At 43.7% G+C, this 23,017-nt stretch overlaps 1 protein-coding gene and 1 non-coding gene across 24 annotated transcripts in view; both read right to left on the bottom strand.

Moving 5' to 3' along the window:
* CFLAR (CASP8 and FADD like apoptosis regulator) overlaps positions 1-23,017 on the bottom strand; it is a 49,725-nt gene that overhangs the window by 4,425 nt on the left and 22,283 nt on the right. For 12 of the 23 annotated variants that reach the window (XR_012421363.1, XR_012421364.1, XR_012421365.1 and 9 more), the window contains 5 exons: positions 22,804-22,886; positions 17,147-17,201; positions 13,328-13,377; positions 12,547-12,628; positions 1,317-1,827 (listed from right to left, as the gene is read on the bottom strand). Coding sequence is in view for 14 of the 23 variants with exons in the window: in XM_005573901.5 (XP_005573958.3) it covers positions 1,317-1,827; positions 12,547-12,628; positions 13,328-13,377; positions 17,147-17,201; positions 22,804-22,886 (781 nt within the window). In the remaining 9 variants the exon portion in view is untranslated. Of the gene's footprint in view, positions 1-1,316; positions 1,828-5,910; positions 6,272-7,817; positions 8,114-12,546; positions 12,629-13,327; positions 13,378-17,146; positions 17,202-21,322; positions 21,549-22,803; positions 22,887-23,017 lie in introns of those variants that run through there. The other 11 variants (XM_074009731.1, XM_074009732.1, XM_045368374.2 and 8 more) reach the window with 5 other exon arrangements.
* Positions 20,955-21,017, bottom strand: LOC123568138 (U7 small nuclear RNA). The gene has a single exon (XR_006691360.1). It is a non-coding gene; the product is annotated as a U7 small nuclear RNA (small nuclear RNA).

Below are 23,017 nucleotides of genomic sequence, written 5' to 3'. Positions count from 1 at the left end.
GGCCAACATGATGAAAACCCTGTCTCTACTAAAAATACAAAAATTAGCCGGATGTGATGGCAGGCGCCTGTAATCCCAGCTACTCGGGAGGCTGAGGCAGGAGAATCACTGGAACTCAGGAGGTGGAGGTTGCAGTGAGCCAAGATCATGCCACTGCACTCCAGCCTGGGTAACAAGAGTGCAACTCTGTCTCAAAAAAAAAAAATTAAAAATAAAAATTTGTGGCCAGGCACAGTGGCTCACGCTTGTAATCCTAGCCCCTTGGGATGCCTTGGGATGCCGAGGCAGGCAGAACACCTGAGGTCAGGAGTTCAAGACTGGCCTGGTCAACATGGTGAAACCCAGTCTCTACTAAAATTACAAAAATTAGCCAGGGCGTGGTGGCACACGCCCGTAATCCCAGCTACTTGGGAGGGTGAGGCAGGAGAACTGCTTGAACCTGGGAGGCGGACATTGCAGTGAGCCAAGATTGTCCCGCTGCACTCCAGCCTGGGCAAACAGCAAGACTCCATCTCAAAAAAAATAAAAAAATAAAAATTTGTTATTTGTATGTATTTATGTATTTATTGGAGACAAGGTCTCCAATACTGTACTCCAAGGCTGCAGTACAGTAGTGCAATCACGGCTCACTGCAGCCTCAAACTCCTGGGCTCAAGCGATCCTCCTACCTTAGCCTCCCAAGCAGTTGGGACTACAAGCGCACACCACTGCACCCAACTAATTTTTAATTTTTTTATAGAGTAAGTTCTCATTTTGTTGCCCAGGCTGAAAATTTCTTAATTTTGAAGAAAAGTATTCAAACTACAAACTAACTAACTACAAAGTATTTATAAATCGTGCCGGGCTGGCCGGGCGCGGTGGCTCAAGCCTGTAATCCCAGCACTTTGGGAGGCCGAGACGGGCGGATCACGAGGTCAGGAGATCAAGACCATCCTGGCTAACACGGTGAAACCCCATCTCTACTAAAAAATACAAAAAAAAACTAGCTGGGCGAGGTGGCGGGCGCCTGCAGTCCCAGCTACTCGGGAGGCTGAGGCAGGAGAATGGCGTAAACCCGGGAGGCGGAGCTTGCAGTGAGCTGAGATCCGGCCACTGCACTCCAGCCTGGGTGACAGAGCCAGACTCCCTCTCAAAAAAAAAAAAAAAAAAAGTCGTGCCGGGTCTATACTGTAGTCCTACGGCAACCCCAAAGCAGGAGGGAAAATCTCTTTTCCTCCCAGAAGAGAAGGGCAGCAAACGTGGCACAGTGGTAATTCCTATCCTGTGGCACGAAAATAAGCAGGTGGTCCAGAACTGACCACCTCCTGGGGGCTCACCTTTCTTGTCTCAGTTTCTGGGAGAGGCACTGCAGGTACAGGGACGGTGAGCTGCAGGACCGCTCCAGCAGGGACACATCCGCAGTGCACAGGCTCCAGAAGAAGTCAGCTTCTCGGTGAACTGTGCTCAGCCCTCGCTGCTGAGCCTTGAATTCCACATTCTTCATTGCTGGCCCATCCACCTCCAAGAGGCTGCTGTCCTCCAGCTGGCCCTCTGACACTACATAGTTCTGAATAAAAAACACCTTTGGCTTCCCTGCTAGATAAGGGCATGAATCTCCCATGAACATCCTCCTGATGTGATGCAGGGGGAGTCCTGAGTGAGTCTGATCCACACCATACAAGCTCTGCGAGCCTCCTCGGCTCACCAGGACACATACAAAGCTATCGTAGTCTTGGTGCTCAGGCATACAGGCAAATTGGCCAAGAATCTGGGATATACCATTCACACTGAGATGCAAGAATTTCTGGACTTCATAGCCCAGGGAAGTGAAGGTGTCTTGAAGAAGCTCTGGGGAAAACACAAAACAAACATGTAAAACAACACTGGAGTGAGGAGAGCTCAAGAGGACTGGGTAGGAATCCTAGCCATGGTCTAATCTCCATTATGAAAAGCTTCTGCTTTTGTGTCATATTTTGACAGGCTCAAGTCCTGGGCAGTTGGAACAGGAACCATCTGAATCATGAAAGACGTGACTTTAGGTCCCTAAATATGGTCTATACCCTGCTATACCACTGTTCCTGCCTGATGCCAGCCACAGGCACAGACTGAGCCCACTCTAGTCCAATCAAACCAAGGGGAGGACAAAACCTTTCTTTCTTCAACGACCTTCTTACTGAAGTCCAGACCTCACAATCTTTCTCTCTTCTGAGTGGCTCACTCTGGGGGAAGCCCACCACCACATCATGAAAGTACTCAGGCAGTCCCTCAGAGAGGCCCACATGAAGAACAGGCTTCCCGCCAACAGCTAGCACCAACTTCCCAGTCATGTGAGTGACCACCTTAGAAGTGGATCCTCCAATCCCAATCAAGCATTCAGATGACCCAGCTGACAACTGACCACAACTTCACTAGACTCTGGGCCAGAACAGCCCAGCTAAGCTGCTCCTACATTCCTCACCCACAGGTGAAGATATAATTAAATTAGTACTGTTGTTTTTGCCACTAAATTTTGGAGTGATTTGTATACATTTTTAGGTAAATAATTCACTAGGTAAGTCCTTTGACCTTTCCTATCAGTAAAAGGAAAAGGCTTCTTACTTTTCTCCTTTGCTTGGCCCACAACTAAGGATTAAACAATGAATCATTGGCTGGGCTCAGTGGCTCACACCTGTAATCCCAGCACTTTGGGAGGCTGAGGCGGGCAGATCACCTGAGGTCAGGAGTTCAAGCCCAGCCTGGCCAAAATGGCGAAACCCCGTCTCTACTAAAAATACAAAAATTAGTCAGGTGTAGTGGCACGCCCCTGTAGTCCTAGCTACTCAGGAGGCTGAGGCAGGAGAATCACTTGAACCCGGGAGGTGGAGGTTGCAGTGAGACAACATTGCAACACTACACTCCAGCCTGGGCAACAGAGTGAGACTCTGTCCCAAAAAAAAAAAGAAAATGAATTATTGTATCATGTAATAATGAAGAGATACAAAGGAAGTGCTGATATTTCTAAGTCTATAATCAATCAGCATCATTAACAAGGAAATAGGAGACATGATTCACAGGTTGCAAATAACCCATTAAACAGTGAGGGCAGCCAGGCCCAGTGGCTCACGCCTGTAATCCTAGCACTTTGGGAGGCCAAGGCGGGCAGATCACCTGAGGTCAGGAGCTCGAGACCAGTCTCGTCAACATGGTGAAACCCTGTCTCTACTAAAAATACAAAAATTAGTCAGGCGTGGTGGTGCTCACCTGTAATCCCAGCTACTTGGGAGGCTGAGACAGGAGAATCGCTTGAACCCGGGAGGCAGAGGTTGCAGTGAGCGAACACTGCGCCACTGTACTCCACCCTGGGCGACAGAGCAGGACTCCGTCTCTAATAATAATAATAATAATAATAATAATGAGGGTAAATGCCTTCACAGGATCTCTGGGCAGCTGTTATCAGGACTGTAATTTTGTACAGCCTTTTTGAAGAGCAATTTGGGAGTATCATTAAATTTTAAATGTGTATGCGCTTTATAAAAAAAGGAAACTGTGTGGTAGAAGAGGCCTGGACGCACTGTCCCCTAGTCATCTCCTCTGAGGGTGCAGGCGAGTTTCAATACCCAGTACTGAATCCAGGCTGAACAAGGAGAGAACCTGGAATAGGACTCCAGTTCCATCACTGCTATTCTATTCCAAAGGACTTACACGTCTCTAATCATAGAGTATTTGTTCCCCCAGGGGGCAGAAGCAAACAGGGAAACACCAGACTCAAAGCTCTTTTGTTTACTTATCTCAAGATTGGTTCACTTCCCTCAAAACCTCTCTTCACTGATAAATGTCCTTCCTTATCAAAGTCCTTGAAAGAAAGCTTCACCTCGTTCTCCCTTCCCATGCTGATATGTGACGCTTGGACAGAACAAATGCTATACTGTGCCTTCCAGCTCTTTCCTTTATTTGTGCTCCCTGGAGGTTCTGGCTGGGGAAGCCCCTGTCACATGACCGTCAGCAGACAGTCGCGTGGTGCAGGGCAAAAGAGGAACCAGCCTTGCAATCACAAGATGTGGGTTTAAGTCCTAGTTCCTCCATCTCCTCTTACTAGGGTCTGAATCTTGCATGGTCTTGGAAGAGGACTGGGCTACAACAGCAGACAAGCTAGGAAGGGAATGGGAATCTGAGGTCTGGGGCAGAAAATCCTTACCTAAAAGAACAGAAGAAAAATAGCTAAAGCTGGAGGTGAAGCCAAAAACCATGCAGGTCCCAAATGCCAAAAAGAACAGCAGGTCTGAGCCTCAGACAAGACAGAGCATTGCTTAAATGTGTGGCAAGGCAGTCACTCCATAGGCCCAGCCTGAAGACATCACCACTGACATTTCCCATTAATGTCACAATTTTCCTCTATGAGATGGTGAGGTGGAGTGGGAAGGGTTGTTAGCTGGCACTTGCAACTTTATTGAGCCAGCAAGAACATGCACACAGCCCAGTCTAATGTACAGGATCAAAAAGGTAATGACAGTGTGACTGAGTCAGTTTGAGTCAGCCCCAGTTTATTCATCTATAAAACAGGATTAAAATGAATGCTTGGCCAGGTGCAGTGGCTCACACGTATAATCCCAGCACTTTGGGAGGCCAAGGTGGGAGGATGGCTTGAGCTCAGGAGTTTGAGACCACCCTAGGAGTCACAGGGAAATCCCATCTCTACAAAAAATAAAAAATTAGCCAGGCATGGTAGTGCATGCCTGTAGTCATCACAGCTACTCAGGAGGCTGAGGCAGGAGGAACTCTTGAGCAGGAGGTTCTTCAAAAGGTGACTGTGAGGGCAGGGTACGGTGGTTCATACCTGTAGTCCCAGCACTTTGGGAGGCAAGGCGGGTGGATCACTTGAGCTACAGAGTTCAAGACCAGCCTGGGCAACATGGCGAAACCCCATCTCTACCAAAAATACAAAAATTGGCCAGGCATGGTGGCACGCATCTGTGGTCCCAGCTACTTGGGAGGCTGAGGAGGATCACTTGAGCCCAGAAAGTGGAGGAGCCAAGATCGCCCCACTGCACTCCAGCCTGGGTGAAAGAGTGAGACTGTCTCAAAAAAAAGGTGAAAAAGGTGACCGTGAGGATCCAGTGAGATTTCTGTAAAGATGCTTTGCAAACTGTGTTTATTCAGATATAAGATATTGACTTTAAAGGAAACAAAGGAAGCCATTTCAAAGTACAAATCACCAATCTTATGGTGTTGCACATCTCTCATGGAATCTCTCTCTTAGGACCTGGAGGGAGGTCTCTATATTCTGAACTAAAATGGGCTCAGAGCGGACAAAGTCCAAGTCCTATGTAGGCAGAACAGTAACTGTTTTGTCCTTGCACATAAATAGAGGAAGAAAAACTTGGGGGCTGGGTTTGGAAAATAAAACTTCAACAAACTACAGAAGTCCCACTTCTCCTTCTAGAACCCACCCTGGAAAACCCACACCCAACCCAGTCTGATCTCCAAAAATTCCAACGGTTCTTTAGAACTTCTTGAAATGAGATGGGGGAGGTAGAGAGGGGAAGGGTGGGGGTTCTTCTGGCCTTGCAGTTAGTACAGGGCTGTTCATTCAAGGCCAGGGTCAGCACTACTCACAGGTTTGAGGACTTCACAGATAAACCAAAAAAACCAAAATACAGTAAAATGTCATGACTTCATTAATTTAGAATTTGTTTTGATCTAAATGAGGGTGCATTTATCTTGACAATTTCTATGAAAAGGGCTTCATTAAATAAATGTATAAAATAAACGAGAATGAGGGAATGCTTCACCGGTTAATTTACAATCACTTACTGTGTACCTTTAATAAGCCCAGTGTTAATTGCTATAGAGCACATGGGCAAAACATAAGATGGGCAAAACATTCTTAGTGAAAAAGGGAGTTCTGAGGTCAAATGTGTTTGGGAAATGTAAGGTGGACAAGGCTAAAATAGGTTTATTCGCAGGAAGAATTCTCAGAGCCTTTAATAGGTCAATATGCATTGCAAATATCTGAGGGGGAAGAGATTAGGCAGCACTTCTCAAATTTACTTGACCAGAAAACTCTTGTTTTACAAAGTTCCCCTTATCGCCTACAGAAATACTTGGACAAGAGAATACATATCAAATACATGATGTACTTAAATCAAAGAGCTTATAATCTTGTTGGGGAAGCAAAGCTTATAAATGCACATAAAACAAAGATTACGTGGTGGCTCATGACCATAATCCCGTGATTTGGGAGGCCAAGGCACGAAGATCACTTGAAGTCAGGAGTTCAAGACCGCCCTGGGCAATACAGCAAAAAACCCTGTCTCTACAAAAAACAAAAATAAGTTAGCCAGACATGTTAGCATGTGCCTGTAGTACTAGGGACTCAGGAGGCTGAAGTGGCAGGATTGCTCGAGCCCAGAAGTTTGAGACCAGTCTGGACAATATAGTGAAACCCTGTCTCTACAGAATATTTTAAAAATTAGATGGCTGTGGTGGTGCCTGTGTGTAGTTCCAGCTACTTGGGAGGGTGAGGTGAGAGGATCGCTTGAGCCTGCGAGGTTAAGGCCGCAGTGAGCCGTGATTGTTTCACTGTGCTCCATTCTGGGTGATAGAGCAAGACCCTGTCTCAAAAAAGAAAAGGAAAGTACAGAAAAATGTTCAAGCTTTTCAGAAAGAACAGGGTAGAAAAAAAAAATACTTCCTCTTGGCCAGGTGCGATGGCTCATCCCTGTAATCCCAGCACTTTGGGAGGCCGAGGCGGGTGGATCACCTGAGGTCAGGAGTTCAAGACCAGCCTGTCCAACATGGTGAACCCTGTCTCTACAAAAATACAAAAGTTAGCCGGGCATGATGGCGGGTACCTGTAATCCCAACTACTCATGAGGCTGAGGTGGAGAATCGCTTGAACCCGGAAGACAGGTTACAATGAGCCAAGATAACGCCATTGCACTCCTGCAGCCTGGGCAACAGAGCGAGACTCTGTCTCAAAACAAAAACAAAAACAAAAAAAACTTCCTCTTAAAATTTGCAAACATCGTCTTTTATTTTTATTCAGGGGACTTAAAAACAACCAGAGCTTCAGGCCAAGCCGTAAAGCCCATCTGTCAGAGATGTGAGACGTTTGCTTCTATATTCCCAACAGAATTAAAAAGTCCAGTGTTTAAAGATGACCCACCAGGGCCTAGCACAGATCCAGCTTTGCTATCACTGACACAGATGACACAACACCAAAGACTTATTTTTCAATTCTACCAAACTGAGATAATTAGCCCCCAAATCCCTAAGCATTTACTTCTGCCTCAAGAAGAGGTTACTGAACTCCATAAGGATTCTTCTCAAGAATGAACTACCAAAGAATAACCTTATTTCATGCACAACACAGCTCTGAGAACGGATTCCACCTCATTGCCTTAATATTTGCTTCACACAGGGCCAAGCATGGTGCTTTGCACATAGTAGGCCCTCAACAAACATTTACTGGACAAAGAAATAAAGCTATAAATACTTGGGAGACGTGCATGCTCTCTGGATAAAAGTCTGGTTTTTTGAGGACAGAAGTGAAGACAGGTAGAAGAGAGTCTGCTAAACTCTAAAGATAAAAAGGATTGGCTTTTATAAACACACTGACACTGGGAGAGCTTATTCCTTCATTCATTCACCCAACAAATATTTATTGAACACCTAGGTACCAGGGATTGTTCCAGGTACTGGAGACCCATAGTAAGAGGGATGGATAAACTCCCCCACCTTCATGGAAATTATATTGAGGCAAAGTAATTAAAAGCATAGGCTTTGGAGTCCAGCTTTTGATCCCAGCTCAATCAGTACTAGAGAAGGTAGGAGTGTAGTTCACTGCTTAGCTTCCTCACCTTGAAAAGAGAGAGAATAGGCCGGGAGCGGTGGCTCACGCCTGTAATCCCAGCACTTTGGGAAGCTGAGGTGGGCGGATCACGAGGTCAGGAGATCGAGACCAGCCTGGCCAACATGGTGAAACCTCGTCTCTACTAAAAATACGAAATTAGCCGGGCATGGTGGCATAAGCCTGTAATCCCAGCTACTCAGGAGGCTGAGGCAGGAGAATCGCTTGAATCTGGGAGGCGGCAGTTGCGGTGAGCTGAGATCGCGCCACTGCACTCCAGCCTGGGCAACATGAATGAAACTCCGTCTTAAAAATAAATTTAAAAAAAAGAAAAAAGAAAAATTAGCTGGGCGTGGTGGCACATGCCTGTAATACCAGCTACTCGGGAGGCTGAGGCAGGAGAATCGCTTGAACTTGGGAAGGAGAGGTTGCAGTGAGCCGAGACTGCACCACTGAACTCTAGTCTGACAACAGAGCAAGACTCCGTCTCAAAAAAAAAGAAAAGAAAAGAAGAGAACACAGAAAGAATATTCCTAGTAAATTAGTTCTAAGTAGAACAAAAAAAAATTTAATGGAGAGAACAGCACCTATATTATGGTATTTATGAGGATTAAGCACGAATCCATGTAAAACAATTAGCATAATACCTGGCACGTAGTAGATTTTTAATAAATTATGTACTCTGAGCACAGCTATGCCCAGGTTAGTCCTATCATGTTCCTGTTTGTTTCTTTCAGAGCCCTTATTTCAGCTGGCAATTACCTTACCCGCTTGTAGGACTCCTGCACTCCTCCCAAGTGTTCAATGTTAACCAGGTGGCAAAGTTAACTAGACAGAAGAAATCCACATAATTACTCTAGATGAAGCCCCCTAACTGCAGATTAGATGAAAAGAGATGAAGGGTGCTGCACTAATAACAACCATTTTCAACCAAGGCAGGATTCTGGGCCTAGAATCTTCAGTGACAAATCACCAGGAGGGGAGGAGGAAAATGAAGAGCTGGAGGCCTAGAGAGATGATGTGAGGAGAGGAGACTGTGCCTTTCCACTTCATAATAATTAATGTTCTCCTGCTGCTCTGAGTCTGTGCATGTAAGTGGATTCGTGACCTCGCAGCTGATGAAAACCATAGCACAAGAAGAATAAAAGTGTGCTGCCTTGTTTCTTACCTGCTAATTAGCCACCTGAGCCCAGGGGAGTTTATAAGAGGCCTCAAGCCCAATTATTGATTTTGTTCCCAGAGGCAGGGAAGGCTTGAGTCAAATCACCCTGATTCTCAGGGGGAAAGGCAGCACTGAGCATCCAGGGTACCCTCTAATGGCCTAGGCCTACTCTTGTCCAGCAATATACCACCAAGATGTTGAACTTTAAAGGACTACGTCCGACCAGGAGGGACCTGCTGTCTAGAGTTGCCATTCGGATTCTTGGAGCTCATATACAGACACATCAGCAGCCATGGGGCAGGAAACAGATGTACTAATGCAGTCAACACCAATACCTACTCATACCTGCAGCCAAAAGCATGATGCCCCAGGCTCTGCCTCCAATTCTACAGTCCTCTTCCATCTTTCTCTCTTATCAGGTCTCTGCCCTACTGTACTTTGTACTTAGATTCTCCTTTGCCAAGCCCATTCAGACTGTGACTGGTAGGAGTGTTGTGCTCAGCTTTCCACTTGAGTGTTTATCCAAGAAGTTGTCCCCTCTCAGGTTATGGCCTCCATTCCAGTGCACCACAGCCTACGGGGATGTATCCCACTCATGCATCCCCTTGGGCCTAGAGCAGGCCTCAGTGCCCTGGTCTCTCACTTGTCTGAGATCAGATTCTATGTACCAAGTGCAAAGAGCCATGGTGAGCTCTTGCTTAGGTGGTTTATGGCTAGAATTAAACAAGCAAATGAGGAAATAATGCAAGTTGGCATCTAGTACAGGCTCATACTGTGCCAGGCACTATTCTAAGCCCTTTCCAAGTATGAACTCATTCATCTGCCCAACCTCCCTGTGAGGTAGGTCCATTATTAACCCACTTTACAAAAGAAAAACTGGGACTTAAGGAGGCCGAGAACTCAGCATTACAGGAAAAATAAAAATAAAATTTAAATTAAAAAAAAAATTAGAAGCTGGGCATGGTGGCACACGCCTGTAATCCCGGGAGGGATGTATTCAGGAGGCTGAGGCAGGAGAATTGCTTGAACCCAGGAGGAAGAGGTTGCAGTGAGCCAAGATCACATCACTGCACTTCAGTGTGGGCAAAAAGAGTGAGACTCTCTCTCAAGAAAGAAAAAAATAAAAAATAAAAAAAAATAAAGAGGCCAGGGACATTGCCCAAGGTCACAAGCCAGAACATGGCATAGCCATGATTCAAACCCACACTGTCATATTCCATTTCTCAACTCTGATCATGCTCCTATAATGCAGAAAAATACGAATATACATTCAGCCCCTGCCCACAAGAGGCCCACAACCCAGCAACAGAAGCAAGCACAGACATTGAGTTTTAGCCAAAAAACTTGGTTTTTCAATTCACAGCAGGTCATGGCTTTTTTTTTTTTTATGATTCTCTTCGTACAACAGATATATGTACAACATCTGCTGATGAATGAAATAACACTGACCAAAACCAGAAGTACAGGACAATTACATAATCTCTTAAAACAGGAAGTGACTCATTAAGAAAATATTTTCTCATTCTTATATGGGTACTAATGGCTAAAAAGCAGAAGACACTTATCTTTCTCACATCTAACCAAAAATAGGACATGACCAAGCAGGATCACATCTGAAATCCTGGAAAATTTAGTCTTATATTTGACCTTCTCTTAACCTCTCTTCCTATAAAACTCCCCATGGTAACATTTTAAGTGAGCCTAAAAGATAGTTCTGACTCATTTTAAGAGAATGTTGAGAAGCTCTAAAACTGGAAATATAATGATCGATCCTCTTAAGGAAGAGCTAAATAATTAAACAGAAAGTCATTCCACTTATCTATGCTCTTCTCATTCTCTTTTGATGCAGTACCAGTGATTCAGTTTGAGTCAGACATCCAACAACAACTGAGCAAAAGCAATGGTGACTCACAGATAGAAGAGACTGAGGCCAACAACCAAAGCAAAGGATAGCAGAACTGACACATTGCTCAGAAAATATCCAAAGCTCTGTAAGTGAGCTCACATTTATCATGTCTTTAATGTTCCCAGGAAAGTTTTTGTCATCTATCTAGGTGAAATGATGGGGCATGTGTTAGATAGTATGTGAAGCCAGAATGCCTTCCATTAATATTAATGTCCCTCTGGGTTCCAGGACTCCTCCCTGCTATAGCATCCAAATGAAAAGGCAAGACTGAAGCTCACCAACTACCGTAAATGATGTCTTTGTGTCAGAGACACTGTTACGTGTTCCCCAAATCCATTTCATTTTCCTCCTGACACGCAGCTAGACTAATTTCTCCATGTCTACTACAGTTAGATGGAGCCACATGACTGAGTTCTGACCAATCTAATGAGGTAAAAATGATGCATATTATCACTTTTAGGCCTGGTCCCTAAAATCTCTTATAAGATCTTCCACACATTCTCTCTTCCCTTATCTGCTAGCCAGATACAAAGGACTCTGCAGAAAACCAAAGACCTCAGAAGATGATGGAGCCACTGAATGGCCACATGAACAAAGACCCCCCCGGCCCGATCCACACTAGCCTGTAACATGAATGAGAAACAAGTCTCCGTTATGTTGAACCACATATTCATTTTTTCTTTTTTTGAGACAGGGTCTTGCTCTATCACTCATGCTGGAGTGCTGTGGCACAATCCTGGCTCACTGCAGCCTTGACTTCCTTAGGTTCAAGTGATCCTCCTGCTTCAGCCTCCTGTGTAGCTGGGACTACAAGTGTGCACCACCACACCAGCTAACGTTTTTTTTTTTTTTTTAAGACAGAATCTCACTCTGTCACCCACGATGGAGTGCAGTGGTGCAATCTCGGCTCACTGCAACCTCTGCTTCCCAGGTTCAAACAATTCTTCTGTCTCAGCCTCCCAAGTAGCTGGGACTACAGGCGTGCGCCACCATGCTCAGCTAATTTTTGTATTTTTAGTAGAGACGGAGTTTCACCATTTTGGCCAGGCTGGTCTTGAACTCCTGACCTCATGATCCACCCACGTCCACCTCCCAAAGTGCTGGGATTACAAGTGTGAGCCACCGTGCCTGGTCCACACTAGCTAATTTTTTTTTTTTTTTTTTTTTTGGAGATGGAGTCTCGCTCTGTCACCCAGGCTGGAGTGCAGTGGCGCAGTCTGGGCTCACTGCAAGCTCTGCCTCCCGGGTTCACGCCATTCTCCCGCCTCAGCCTCCCGAGTAGCTGGGACTACAGGTGCCCACCACCACACCCGGCTAATTTTTTGTATTTTTTTTTTAGTAGAGACAGGGTTTCACCGTGTTAGCCAGAATGGTCTCGATCTCCTGACCTTGTGATCCGCCCGCCTCGGCCTCCCAAAGTGCTGGGATTACAGGCGTGAGCCACCGCGCCCGGCCACACTAGCTAATTTTTAACTGGGCTCAAGCGATCCTCCCATCTCAGCCTCACAAAATGCTGGAATTCCAGGCATGAGCAACCACACCCAGCCTGAAGCACAGATTATTGAACTGGTTTGTCATGGCAACTGGTGCTGATCACTCTAATGAATACAGCTTGCCTGTGCCATGATCTCAATCTGAGGGCACCGGTTAATCTGCAGCTTCCACACCTACCTGTCTCATTGCCAATGCAATCGATTATCAGGCAGATTCCTAGGGGCTTGCTCTTCATCTTGTATCTCTCTTCAGGTATGCTCTGGAAAGGAAGGCAAGAATTGCTAAAGACTCTGGATATTGCTCTCTTTCTATAAGGTTCCACTCATATACCATCTCTTCTTTTGGATTTCCTTTGACAGGTGAATCACTCAACAGACACAGCCTGAAGTTTCCCATTATGGCAAATGTTTCCCATTAATATCAAATTTTTCCTCTATTAGTGTAATGTGCTCAAGACAAATTATTTTATTTTTATTTAATTTTAATGAAAATCCCAGTCTCTTTATTGGCTTTGTGGAATAAAGATAATTTGAAAAACAGAGAAAACATGAGTCATTTGTCTCCACAGTAACCTGAAGTTATATAAGTGGTATCTTCCCAAGTACAAAGGGAGCCCTTCTATTGCTTCTGCTTACAAAGAAGTGTCAACCTAATAAAAAGCCAGAACAAGTCAAAGTTCAGGGAAGTATCACTTCTGACTTACATGTTCAGCAGTCACTGAGTCGAGACAAGGGGTGCTACTTTGGAACTTCCCTGCATTCCAAAGTTCACTAATGCAATCCTCCCTTTAACAACTTTCTCTTTGTTATTCAGAGTTCCCTTGTATGGAAGTTCACAGAACACCACTCTCAGCCTCCCATTGTCTCAAAGAATTCTTAATGGACAGATATTTTTAAAGAAGTCAGGGTTCTCCACAGCTATGTACATATAATACCAAATCAGACCATTTATTCTGTACCTGAGGCAAAAAAGCTTCTGATTCCTGAATGGATGTCTTCACTGGTTCTTCTGGGGGATGAGAGAGAGAGATCATTTACAAAGCTGAAGGAGAGCTAAATCCACCCCCACACTGGCTTAGTTTCTTTGTATCACAACTGTTCTCCCTTCCTATTTTCTTCAATTATCTCTTCTTTCCCCAGCTATACTTGGCCCTGAGGTTCCAACCTCACATTGAAGAAAGTGACATAAGAAAACACAAGTCCCAGTGCTACCAGGGGCTATCTGGAAAAGTTGCTTAAACAGCAAGTGAAGAAGGCTCTCCCCTACCTCACTCTAGGTGAGGAACAGGTGGCTGGTGAGTTTTTAACTTGATAGGAGAATCTAATAACCTCACCACCCAACAATACTGATAGCTTTCCTATATGTGCTCAAACTGTTGACAATACCTAAAGGGAACAGCCTTAGAGAGTGCAGAGCAGGGAAAGCTTATATGTGTTTGCTAGCTATAAAACAGATGGCACTGTTTTCATAGTCCAGTGATACTGGGAGATCATAAAATAAAATGTCAATGGCAAGACAGTGACAACGGGGGCAGTGAGCCTGGCAAATGCAGATGAGCCTAAAGCTAATTTGCTAGAAAAAAATGACTTGATTAGGTCAGGGAGGTGAATGAACGACCAGTTTTGAGCCAAAATGGTGCCACTGCACTCCAACCTGGGCAACAGAGCGAGACTCTGTCTCAAAAAATAATAATAATAAATTTTAAAAAAAGATACACAGGATATATTAAGTGAAAAATGGATTATTAAATAATATGTATAATATTGATTCTGTGTACTTAAAAATATCTATTTGTGTACATATACTTACACATGTATTAATATATGCTTAAATATAAAAGAATCTAGAGGTATAAAAATCAAACATTAATAGCAGCTATCTCTGATACTTGAAAGAGGAAATTTCACTTTATATTTTTTGTATTTTTGCAATTATATATTAACAGAAAAAACAAAGAAAACCCACAAAATAATCTATGTGATATACCTATCTCAGTTTAAGGCATTTAGCAAGAACTTACTAAATTGAAGTTATCACCATCCTCATCAAATTCAATGATGGCTGAATAGTTGAAATTTATTTGGAAGTCCAAATTAATATAAATATTTGGCTTGATTATTATTATTTATTTGGATGGAATCTCGCTCTGTCATCCAGGCTGGAGTGCAATGGCACGATCTCGGCTCACTGCAATCTCTGCCTCCCGGGTTGAAGCGATTCTCCTGCCTCAGCCTCCTGAGTAGCTGGGATTACAGGTGCGTGCCACCACACCTGGTTAATTTTTATATTGTCAGTAGAGACGGGGTTTCACCACGTTGGTCAGGCTGGTCTCGAACTCCTGACCTCGTGATCCACCCACCTTGGCCTCCCAAAGTGTTGGGATTACAGGTGTTAGCCACCATGCCTGGCTGACCATTTTAAACCTCTATTAAATTAAGTCCAAGTTATTAGAAAGCTTTTGGGGGGGGACAGAGTCTTGCTCTGTCACCCAGGCTAGAGTGCAGTGGCAAGATCTTGGCTCACTGCAACCTGCACCTCCCAGGTTCAATCAATTCTCCTGCCTCAGCCTTCCGAGTATCTGGGACTACAGGCGTGCACCACCACGCCCAGATAATTTTTGTATTTTTAGTAGAGACGGGGTTTCACCATGTTGCCCAGGTTGGTCTCGAACTGCTGACCTCAGGTGATCCACCCACCTCGACCTCTCAAAGTGTTGGGACTACAGGCATAAGCTACCATGTCCAGCCCAGAAACCTTTTTCTTTATTAGCAAATAAACCAAGTCCAAGCAAGAACAAGTAAGCAGCTCTCCTAATAGGATCACAGGGATATTGGGATTAATTCCTATGCAAATCTACTAGGTCTCCTATTTTCCCTTTAAACAGCCTTCGGAATACTAATTCTCATCACCTCACCAGTGTTTTAAGAAACATGCTGTTATTTCAGGAATTAATTAGCTTCTCAGTAGTTTTTGCTGAAAAGCACAGTATCAGGTAGAGAATGACAGGCGTGAGCTACACCATCTGACTAATCCAGGCCAAAATAAGTTTTCAGGTACACACAGCACAAAGACTGAGTCATAACGTATCCGTAAGGGGACTGCCACACAAAGAGGGCTTCTATTAGGCCACTGCCCTACTCAAAACATTCACGATGTCCCACCACACACAGGACAGATTCCAAGCCCCTTGGATAAGACTGAAGCCCTCCATCGCAGCCCATCAATCCCTGCTTCCTGGAGTTCGGAACCACAACCATGTGCTTCATCAGTGTAAGACAGAGTCTCAGCTCTCACTTCAAGGAGGACTCAAGCAAAAGAAGTAAACTTTTGCTGGGTACAGTGGCTCACGCCTGTAATCCCAGCACTTTGGGAGGCCAAGGCAGGTGGATTACTTGAGGTCAGCAGTTTGAGACCAGCCTGACCAACATGGTGAAATGTTGTCTCTGCTAAAAATACAAAAATTAGGCTGGGTGCCGTGGCTCATCCCTGTAATCCCAGTACTTTGGGAGGCCAAGGCGGGTGTATCACCTGAAGTCAGAAGTTTGAGACCAGCCTGGGCAACAGAGTGAAACCCTATCTCTACTAAAAACACAAAAATAATCTGGGTGTGGTGGCGCAAGCCTGTAATCCCAGCTACTCAGAGGCTGAGGCATAAGAATCACCTGAACCCAGGAGGCAGAGGCTGCAGTGAGCCGAGATCGTACCACTGCACGCCAGCCTGAGTGACAGAGTGAGACTGTGTCTCAAAAAAAAAAAAAAAAAAAGGCCGGGCGCGGTGGCTCAAGCCTGTAATCCCAGCACTTTGGGAGGCCGAGACGGGCAGATCACGAGGTCAGGAGATCGAGACCATCCTGATGAACACAGTGAAACCCCGTCTCTACTAAAAAATACAAAAAAACAGCCGGGCGAGGTGGCGGGCGCCTGTAGTCCCAGCTACTCGGGAGGCTGAGGCAGGAGAATGGCGCAAACCCGGGAGGCAGAGCTTGCAGTGAGCTGAGATCCAGCCACTGCACTCCAGCCTGGGCGACGGAGCCAGACTCCGTCTCAAAAAAAAAAAAAAAAAAAAAAATTAGCTGGGTGTGGTGGTGCATGCGTTTAATCCCAGCTACTCAGGAGGCTGAGGCATGAGAATTACTTGAACTCAGGAGGTGGAGGCTGCAGTGAGCCGAGAGTGCACCACTGCACTCCAGCCTGGGTGACAGAGTAAGACTCCATCTCCAAACAAAAAAAAAGAAGTAATCTTTTAAAAAATGATCTATGGGATCAAGTGCTAATGTTTTAAGAGAGAAAACAGATCATGCGGGTTGAAATTGACCTGTCTTTAAATTGCACGTTTTCTTTCTTTGTTAGGAAAGGGGGGATATCATCTGTAGAATATCCAGATTTATTAAATGGGCTATAAGACAAGAACTTATTTACCTTTCCTCTTCCTGCTGCTAGATATTTGGTTTAACATGGTTCATTATCATGGTTGGATGAATGTTTAACATGGCCTGGTTAGAGCTCCATTCCATTTCAGTTATAAACGTCACATCTCTTAAAATATAGCCAAGATGACGAAGCTGACGGAGTATGATGGTGTTCAAACTTAGATAAGCTAATTCAATAGACAGCTAGAAATGCCAATGAGTCCATCGTAAGAGCTTAACCGGTTTTTATTTTGAGAGCTTACTTAGATTATGTAGATAAAGGAAATTGCCAACTCTAAAAATGCAACAGTTGTACTAAAATTATCAAGCATTTATAAAGAATGAATATTTAAAAAAGGTGGTCTTACGTTGAGTGCCAAGTTGCTCCTTAAGTCTTTGTTCTTTACTTCTCCCATTGTGGAGCTTCAAATACAAAGAATAAGGTCACATTTCCTGTTTGTTATTTCAGAGGTACATTATACATTACACCTCTTTAAATGTCTCAATAGGATTCTTAACCCAGGAAAAAAATAAAAATATCATCTCCACAGTTAAATTATCTAAAGAATAGCAAGAGCTGTTAACTCCATAAATCCCATATCATATTACCAAAGAACAGGGAAATTCTGCTTTTAGAAAATGAAAATAGGCCACGAGTGGTGGCTGACACCTATAATCCCAACACCTTGGGATGCCAAGGTGGTTGGATCATCTGAGGTCAGGAGTTCCAGACCAGACCAGCCTGGCCAACATGGTAAAACCCCACCTCTACTAAAAATACAAAAATTTGCTGGGCATGGTGTGGGTGCCCCTGTAATCCCAGCTTCTCAGGAGACTGAGGCAGGAGAATCGCTTAAACCAGGGAGGCAGAGGTTGCAGTGAGCTGAGATGGCGCCATTGCACTCCAACCTGGGCGAAGAGAGTGAAAAGTGAAACTCTGTCACAAACATAAAAAAAAATAATAAAATAAAAATACGCTAAGCTAGCATAGTAGAATGTTTCAAAACAGCCCAATAAAAGCTGATGTTACAGTATAGTATAGTTGCTAGCATAGCTCCAGGTTAGGATAAGCTGTTAGAACATGAGATTGACATTCCACCTGTTCCTTCAACATGGGGCAAAGTACAGCATGGTTAAGAGTCGGATTTCTAGCCCAGACAGACCTGGCTAGGAATCCTGATTCTGCCACTTATTAGCTATGTAATCTTGAGCAAGTTATTTAACTTCTGTATGTGTGTCTGTTCATATGCTACATGAGGATAATAATAATAGATACCTTACAGATTTCGTATGAAGATTAATGCATACAAAGCGCTCAGCACAGTGCCAAACACACGGAAGTACACCATAAATGTCCAGTTATTGCTTTTCTATCATTGCCTAGCTACACATAAGCAACATATGGTCCTGATTCTTGATAATCAAATATTCTTCATAAACCACTTCTGAGGGCTAGAGTAAGAGTAATCAGAGAATGAAAGATTAAACCAACCCTTTCTCTTCTCAGACGATAGGTCCTATGTAAGATACACATACCACATGCTGTCAACCCATCTGAGACACTCAGCTTTCAAATGACAGTTCTTCTCTGAAGCTAACCTAGCCAAAAGAGAGAAGTACACTATCTGTTAAGCTGTGTCAGTAGCTAAGTCTGTGTTTCTAAATTAAAAACATGTAAGTTGCCGGCCGGGGGCAGTGGCTCACGCCTGTAATCTCAGCACTTTGGGAGGCCGCGGCTGTCGGATCACGAGGTCAGGAGATCGAGACCATCCTGATTAACATGGGGAAACCTCGTCTCTACCAAAAATACAAAAAATTAGCCGGGTGTGGTAGCCGGCGCCTGTAGTCCCAGCTACTTGGGAAGTTGAAGCAGGAGAATGGCGTGAGCCCAGGAGGCGGAGCTTGCAGTGAGCCGAGATCGCACCACTGCACTCCAGCCTGGGCAACAGAGCGAGACTCCGTCTCAAAAAAAAAAAAAAGTAAGTTGCCTTTTTTACTAATAATTAGTAACTTAGCCAGAGGCTGATCATATCAGATAGAAACTGGCCCCGTGCATAGATGTGTATTCACTTATACAATTAGAGAGAGGTAACATCAAAGATGGATTTTAAAAGCATTGTATTGTAGCCATATAATTTTTAAATTCTTTTTTTTGTTGTTTTTTTTTGAGACAGTCTCACCCGGTCGCCCAGGCTGGAGTGCAGTGGCGCCTGCAACCTCTGCCACCCAGGTTCAAGTGATTCTCCTGCCTCAGCCTCCACAGTAGCTTGGATTACCGGCGCCTGCCACTGCGCCCGGTTAATTTTTGTAGTTTTAGTAGACACAAGGTTTCACCACCTTGGCCAGGCTAGTCTTGAACTCCTGACCTCATGATCCACCTGCCTTAGCCTCCCAAAGTGCTGGGATTACAGGCGTGAGCCACCGCGCCTGGCCATAATTTCTTAATTCTATAATATCTTGTGGTATCCTGTGGCATTTAATCACACAGTAATTTCTGAAGCACTTCTGCAGACTCATATGAGTTAACTTCTAGGTATTCAGCTCCTAAACCTCTTAAGGAAGTCACTGCATTCATATGCCATAGTGCCTGCTTACTAAATTAATGAATGAATAATCAGGGTCACTTTTTTTTTAGATGGAGTTTCACTCTTGTTGCCCAGACTGGAGTGCAATGACACAATCTCGGCTCACCGCAACCTCTGCCTCTTGGGTTCAAGTGATTCTCCTGCCTCAGCCTCCCAAGTAGCTGGGATTATAGGCATGCACCACCACACACAGATAATTTTGTATTTTTAGTAGAGACAGGGTTTCTCCATGTTGGTCTCGAACTCCCAACCTCAGGTGATCCGCCTGCCTTGGCCTCCCAATGTGCTGGGATTACAGGTGTGAGCCACCGTGCCCAGCCTTAGGGTGACATATTAAATATAGAAAATTTAAGGAGAAACTAATATGCAAAGCATATGGGCTCACAACAGGCTACATAGCAATGAATATGCCTCATTTACAAAATAGAAACACAATAGTAAAAATATGACAGGTTTTCAACTGAGAATGACAATATAATTTATATTAGACAGACAATAGCAGAGAAAGCTCAGAAACCTGGATCTGAATCCTAAATCTGCTTTTTCTCATTATTTGGTATTACAGAGACTCAGAAAGACAAAAGAAAGCACATTTCATTCTTTTAAAAAATGTACGCTAGGCCAAGCGCAGTGGCTCACGCCTGTAATCCCAGCACTTTGGGAGGCTGAGGTGGGCAGATCACCTGAGGTTGGGAGTTCAAGACCAGCCTGACCAACATGGTGAAACCCTGTCTCTACTAAAAATACAAAGTTACCCAGGCATGGTGGCACATGCCTGTAATCCCAGCTACTTGGGAGGCTGAGGTCAGAGAATCGCTTGAACCCAGGAGGCAGAGGTTGCAGTGAGCCGAGATCATGCCATTGCACTCCAGCCTGGGCAACAAGAATGAAACTCCGTCTCAAAATAAACAAAAAGTACGCTATATCTAAGCTATGGCATGACAAGTATACAGTTTATTATATACATCACAGTGCAGTGGAAGGAGTATGGGCTGGGCCCAGCTCTGCTAGTAGTTAGAGGTACAAAATCGCTTAATGTTCTTTAGGGCTAAGTTTCCTTATTTTGTTCATTAAGGGGATTGGATAATATAATCCGTAAATCCATTTTAGCTCTGAAATTGTACTGCTCAGTAGTGTATCTTACAGACATATTCGCCATGAAACCATTTATATTACAAGAGTGGTTAATGTTTTCATTACATCCTTTTACAAAAGCATTTACACATATATATATATATATATACACACATACATTTTTTTTTTCTTTTCTTTTCTTTTTAGAGACAAGGTCTCACTCTGTCACTGAGGCTGGAGTGCAGTGGCACACTCACAGCTCACTACAGCCTCAACCTCCCAGGTTCAAGCAATTTCTCCCGCCTCAGCCTCCCAAGTAGCTGAGACTAGAGGCACACCATCATGCCCAGCTAATTTTTGTATTTTTGGAAGAAATGGGGTTTTGACATATTACCCAGGTTTGTCTCGAACTCCTAGGCTCAAGCAATCCGCCTGCCTCAGCCTCCCAGAGTGCTGGGATTACAGGCATGAGCCACCACACCCAGACAAAAGCATTTTTTTTCCTTCTTTTTTTTTTAGGGGCTTTCTGGCAAAAACTGAAAAGCCTGCTAGACAAATTCTAAAAGAGCTGTTAACACTGCCAAAAGCATTTCTAATTTAACGAGGAAACTGTACCTGGGTCTAAGTCCTCACTACAAACTCCACATACCTTTATATGAACATGAGGATAAGATTACACCAAGATTTAACTTCTCAAGATAAAAGATTAACTGAAGAACAATTCTGATACCTTGTACTAAGTACTACGAACACAACAACCATAAGTGACTATGTGATACTTATGCTCGTGAATACCCTCAAAAATCTTTTGTTTCATCACTCAATAACAAAATAACTTTTGCTGAAATCATTAAAATTAGCTCAGTAAAAAAGCAAATGCACAAAGAAGTACAAGGATATTTATTTTATAGCATTATTAGTAGTAACAAAAGATTGGAAAGCATCTAAACATACAGCAACAAGAAAGGGCTAAACACATTATAACACATTTAGAAAATGAAACTATTTAATTGTTCAAAATAATGATTAAGTAGAGGCAGTTCCATGTTAATCATATGGAACAATTTCCAAGAATTTATAAGTCAGGACAATGGACATAGGGTGCTATCATCTGCAAAAGAGAAAAAAGCAAAAATGAAATATATGTGTAGACTATCTCTCGATAGTTACAGAATGAACTAGTTCACAACAGCTGTCTTTAGGAAAAATAATTGGAGGTCAGTATTATAGGGGTAGGAAGAAATTTTTTTTTTTTTGAGGCAGAGTTTTACTTTTGTCACCCAGGCTGGAGTGCAATGGTGCGATCTGGCTACTGCAACCTCTGCCTCCTGGGTTCAAGCGATTCTCCTGCCTCAGCCTCCCAAGTAGCTGGGATTACAGGCGCCCACCACCACACCTGGCTAATTTTTGTATTTTTAGTAGAGATGGAGTTTCACCATGTTAGCCAGGCCAGTCTCGAACTCCTGACTTCAGGTGATCTTTCCGGCTCAGCCTCCCAAAGTGCTGGGATTACACGCGTGAGCCACCGCACCCGGGCAAAAATATACTTTTAAAACTTCTTGTAGTACATTTAAAATTTTTTCCCATAGGTATGGTGCATCTATTTCTATTTTTATTTTTTTTTATTTTATTTATTTATTTATTTATTTTTTGAGACTGAGTCTGGCTCTGTCGCCCAGGCTGGAGTGCAGTGGCCAGATCTCAGCTCACTGCAAGCTCCGCCTCCCGGGTTTACGCCATTCTCCTGCCTCAGCCTCCGGAGTAGCTGGGACCACAGGCGCCCGCCACCTCGCCCGGCTAGTTTTTTTTTGTAATTTTTAGTAGAGACGGGGTTTCACCGTGTTAGCCAGGATGGTCTCGATCTCCTGACCTTGTGATCCGCCTGTCTCAGCCTCCCAAAGTGCTGGGATTACAGGCTTGAGCCACCGTGCCCGGCTCTATTTCTATTTTTAAAGTTACATTTTCTAAGTTACAATTTCAGGTGAATAAATGAACAGTAAAAAAAAAAAAAAAAAAAAAAAAAAAAGTCCAATTGTCCAACTGTATATATATATATATACAGATACAAATGCAAACCCACAAAAAAGAGTCTAGAAGGAAATATACTAAAATATTAACAGTGGTTGTCTTTGAATAGTGGAATATAGGTGATTTATTTTCTTTTATCTTTATATTCTCCACATATCTCAATGAACATGTATTAGCTTTGAAATTATAAGAAGTTACACGTTTTTAAAACAAATACACATTTCTATCACAATTTTCTCAGATATTAAATAAAGTACATGCTGTGAGAATATGTATATTTTTATTAGAACTCTGAAACGGTTTCATGCTGGGATTCCATATGTTTGCTCCAGACTCACCCTGAAGTTATTTGAAGGGTCCTTGAGACTCTTTTGGATTGCTGCTTGGAGAACATTCTTATAACCTGCCCCTGCTCCTTGAGCTATAAAAGCAGAAGAGAGGTACTGAGTTAAAACTTATAAATTATTATCAAATAAATCTTCAACAGTGGTTCAGTCCAAGGTCAACCATCAGCTTTCAAAATACCCTAAACTTTCCAGCCACCTTACTGAA

This window comes from Macaca fascicularis, chromosome 12 (assembly GCF_037993035.2).
Source record: "Macaca fascicularis isolate 582-1 chromosome 12, T2T-MFA8v1.1".
In the NCBI taxonomy this organism is placed as follows: Eukaryota; Metazoa; Chordata; class Mammalia; order Primates; family Cercopithecidae; genus Macaca; species Macaca fascicularis.
Note: the sequence above shows the minus strand (reverse complement) of the source record. Positions and strands in the feature narration are given on the sequence as shown.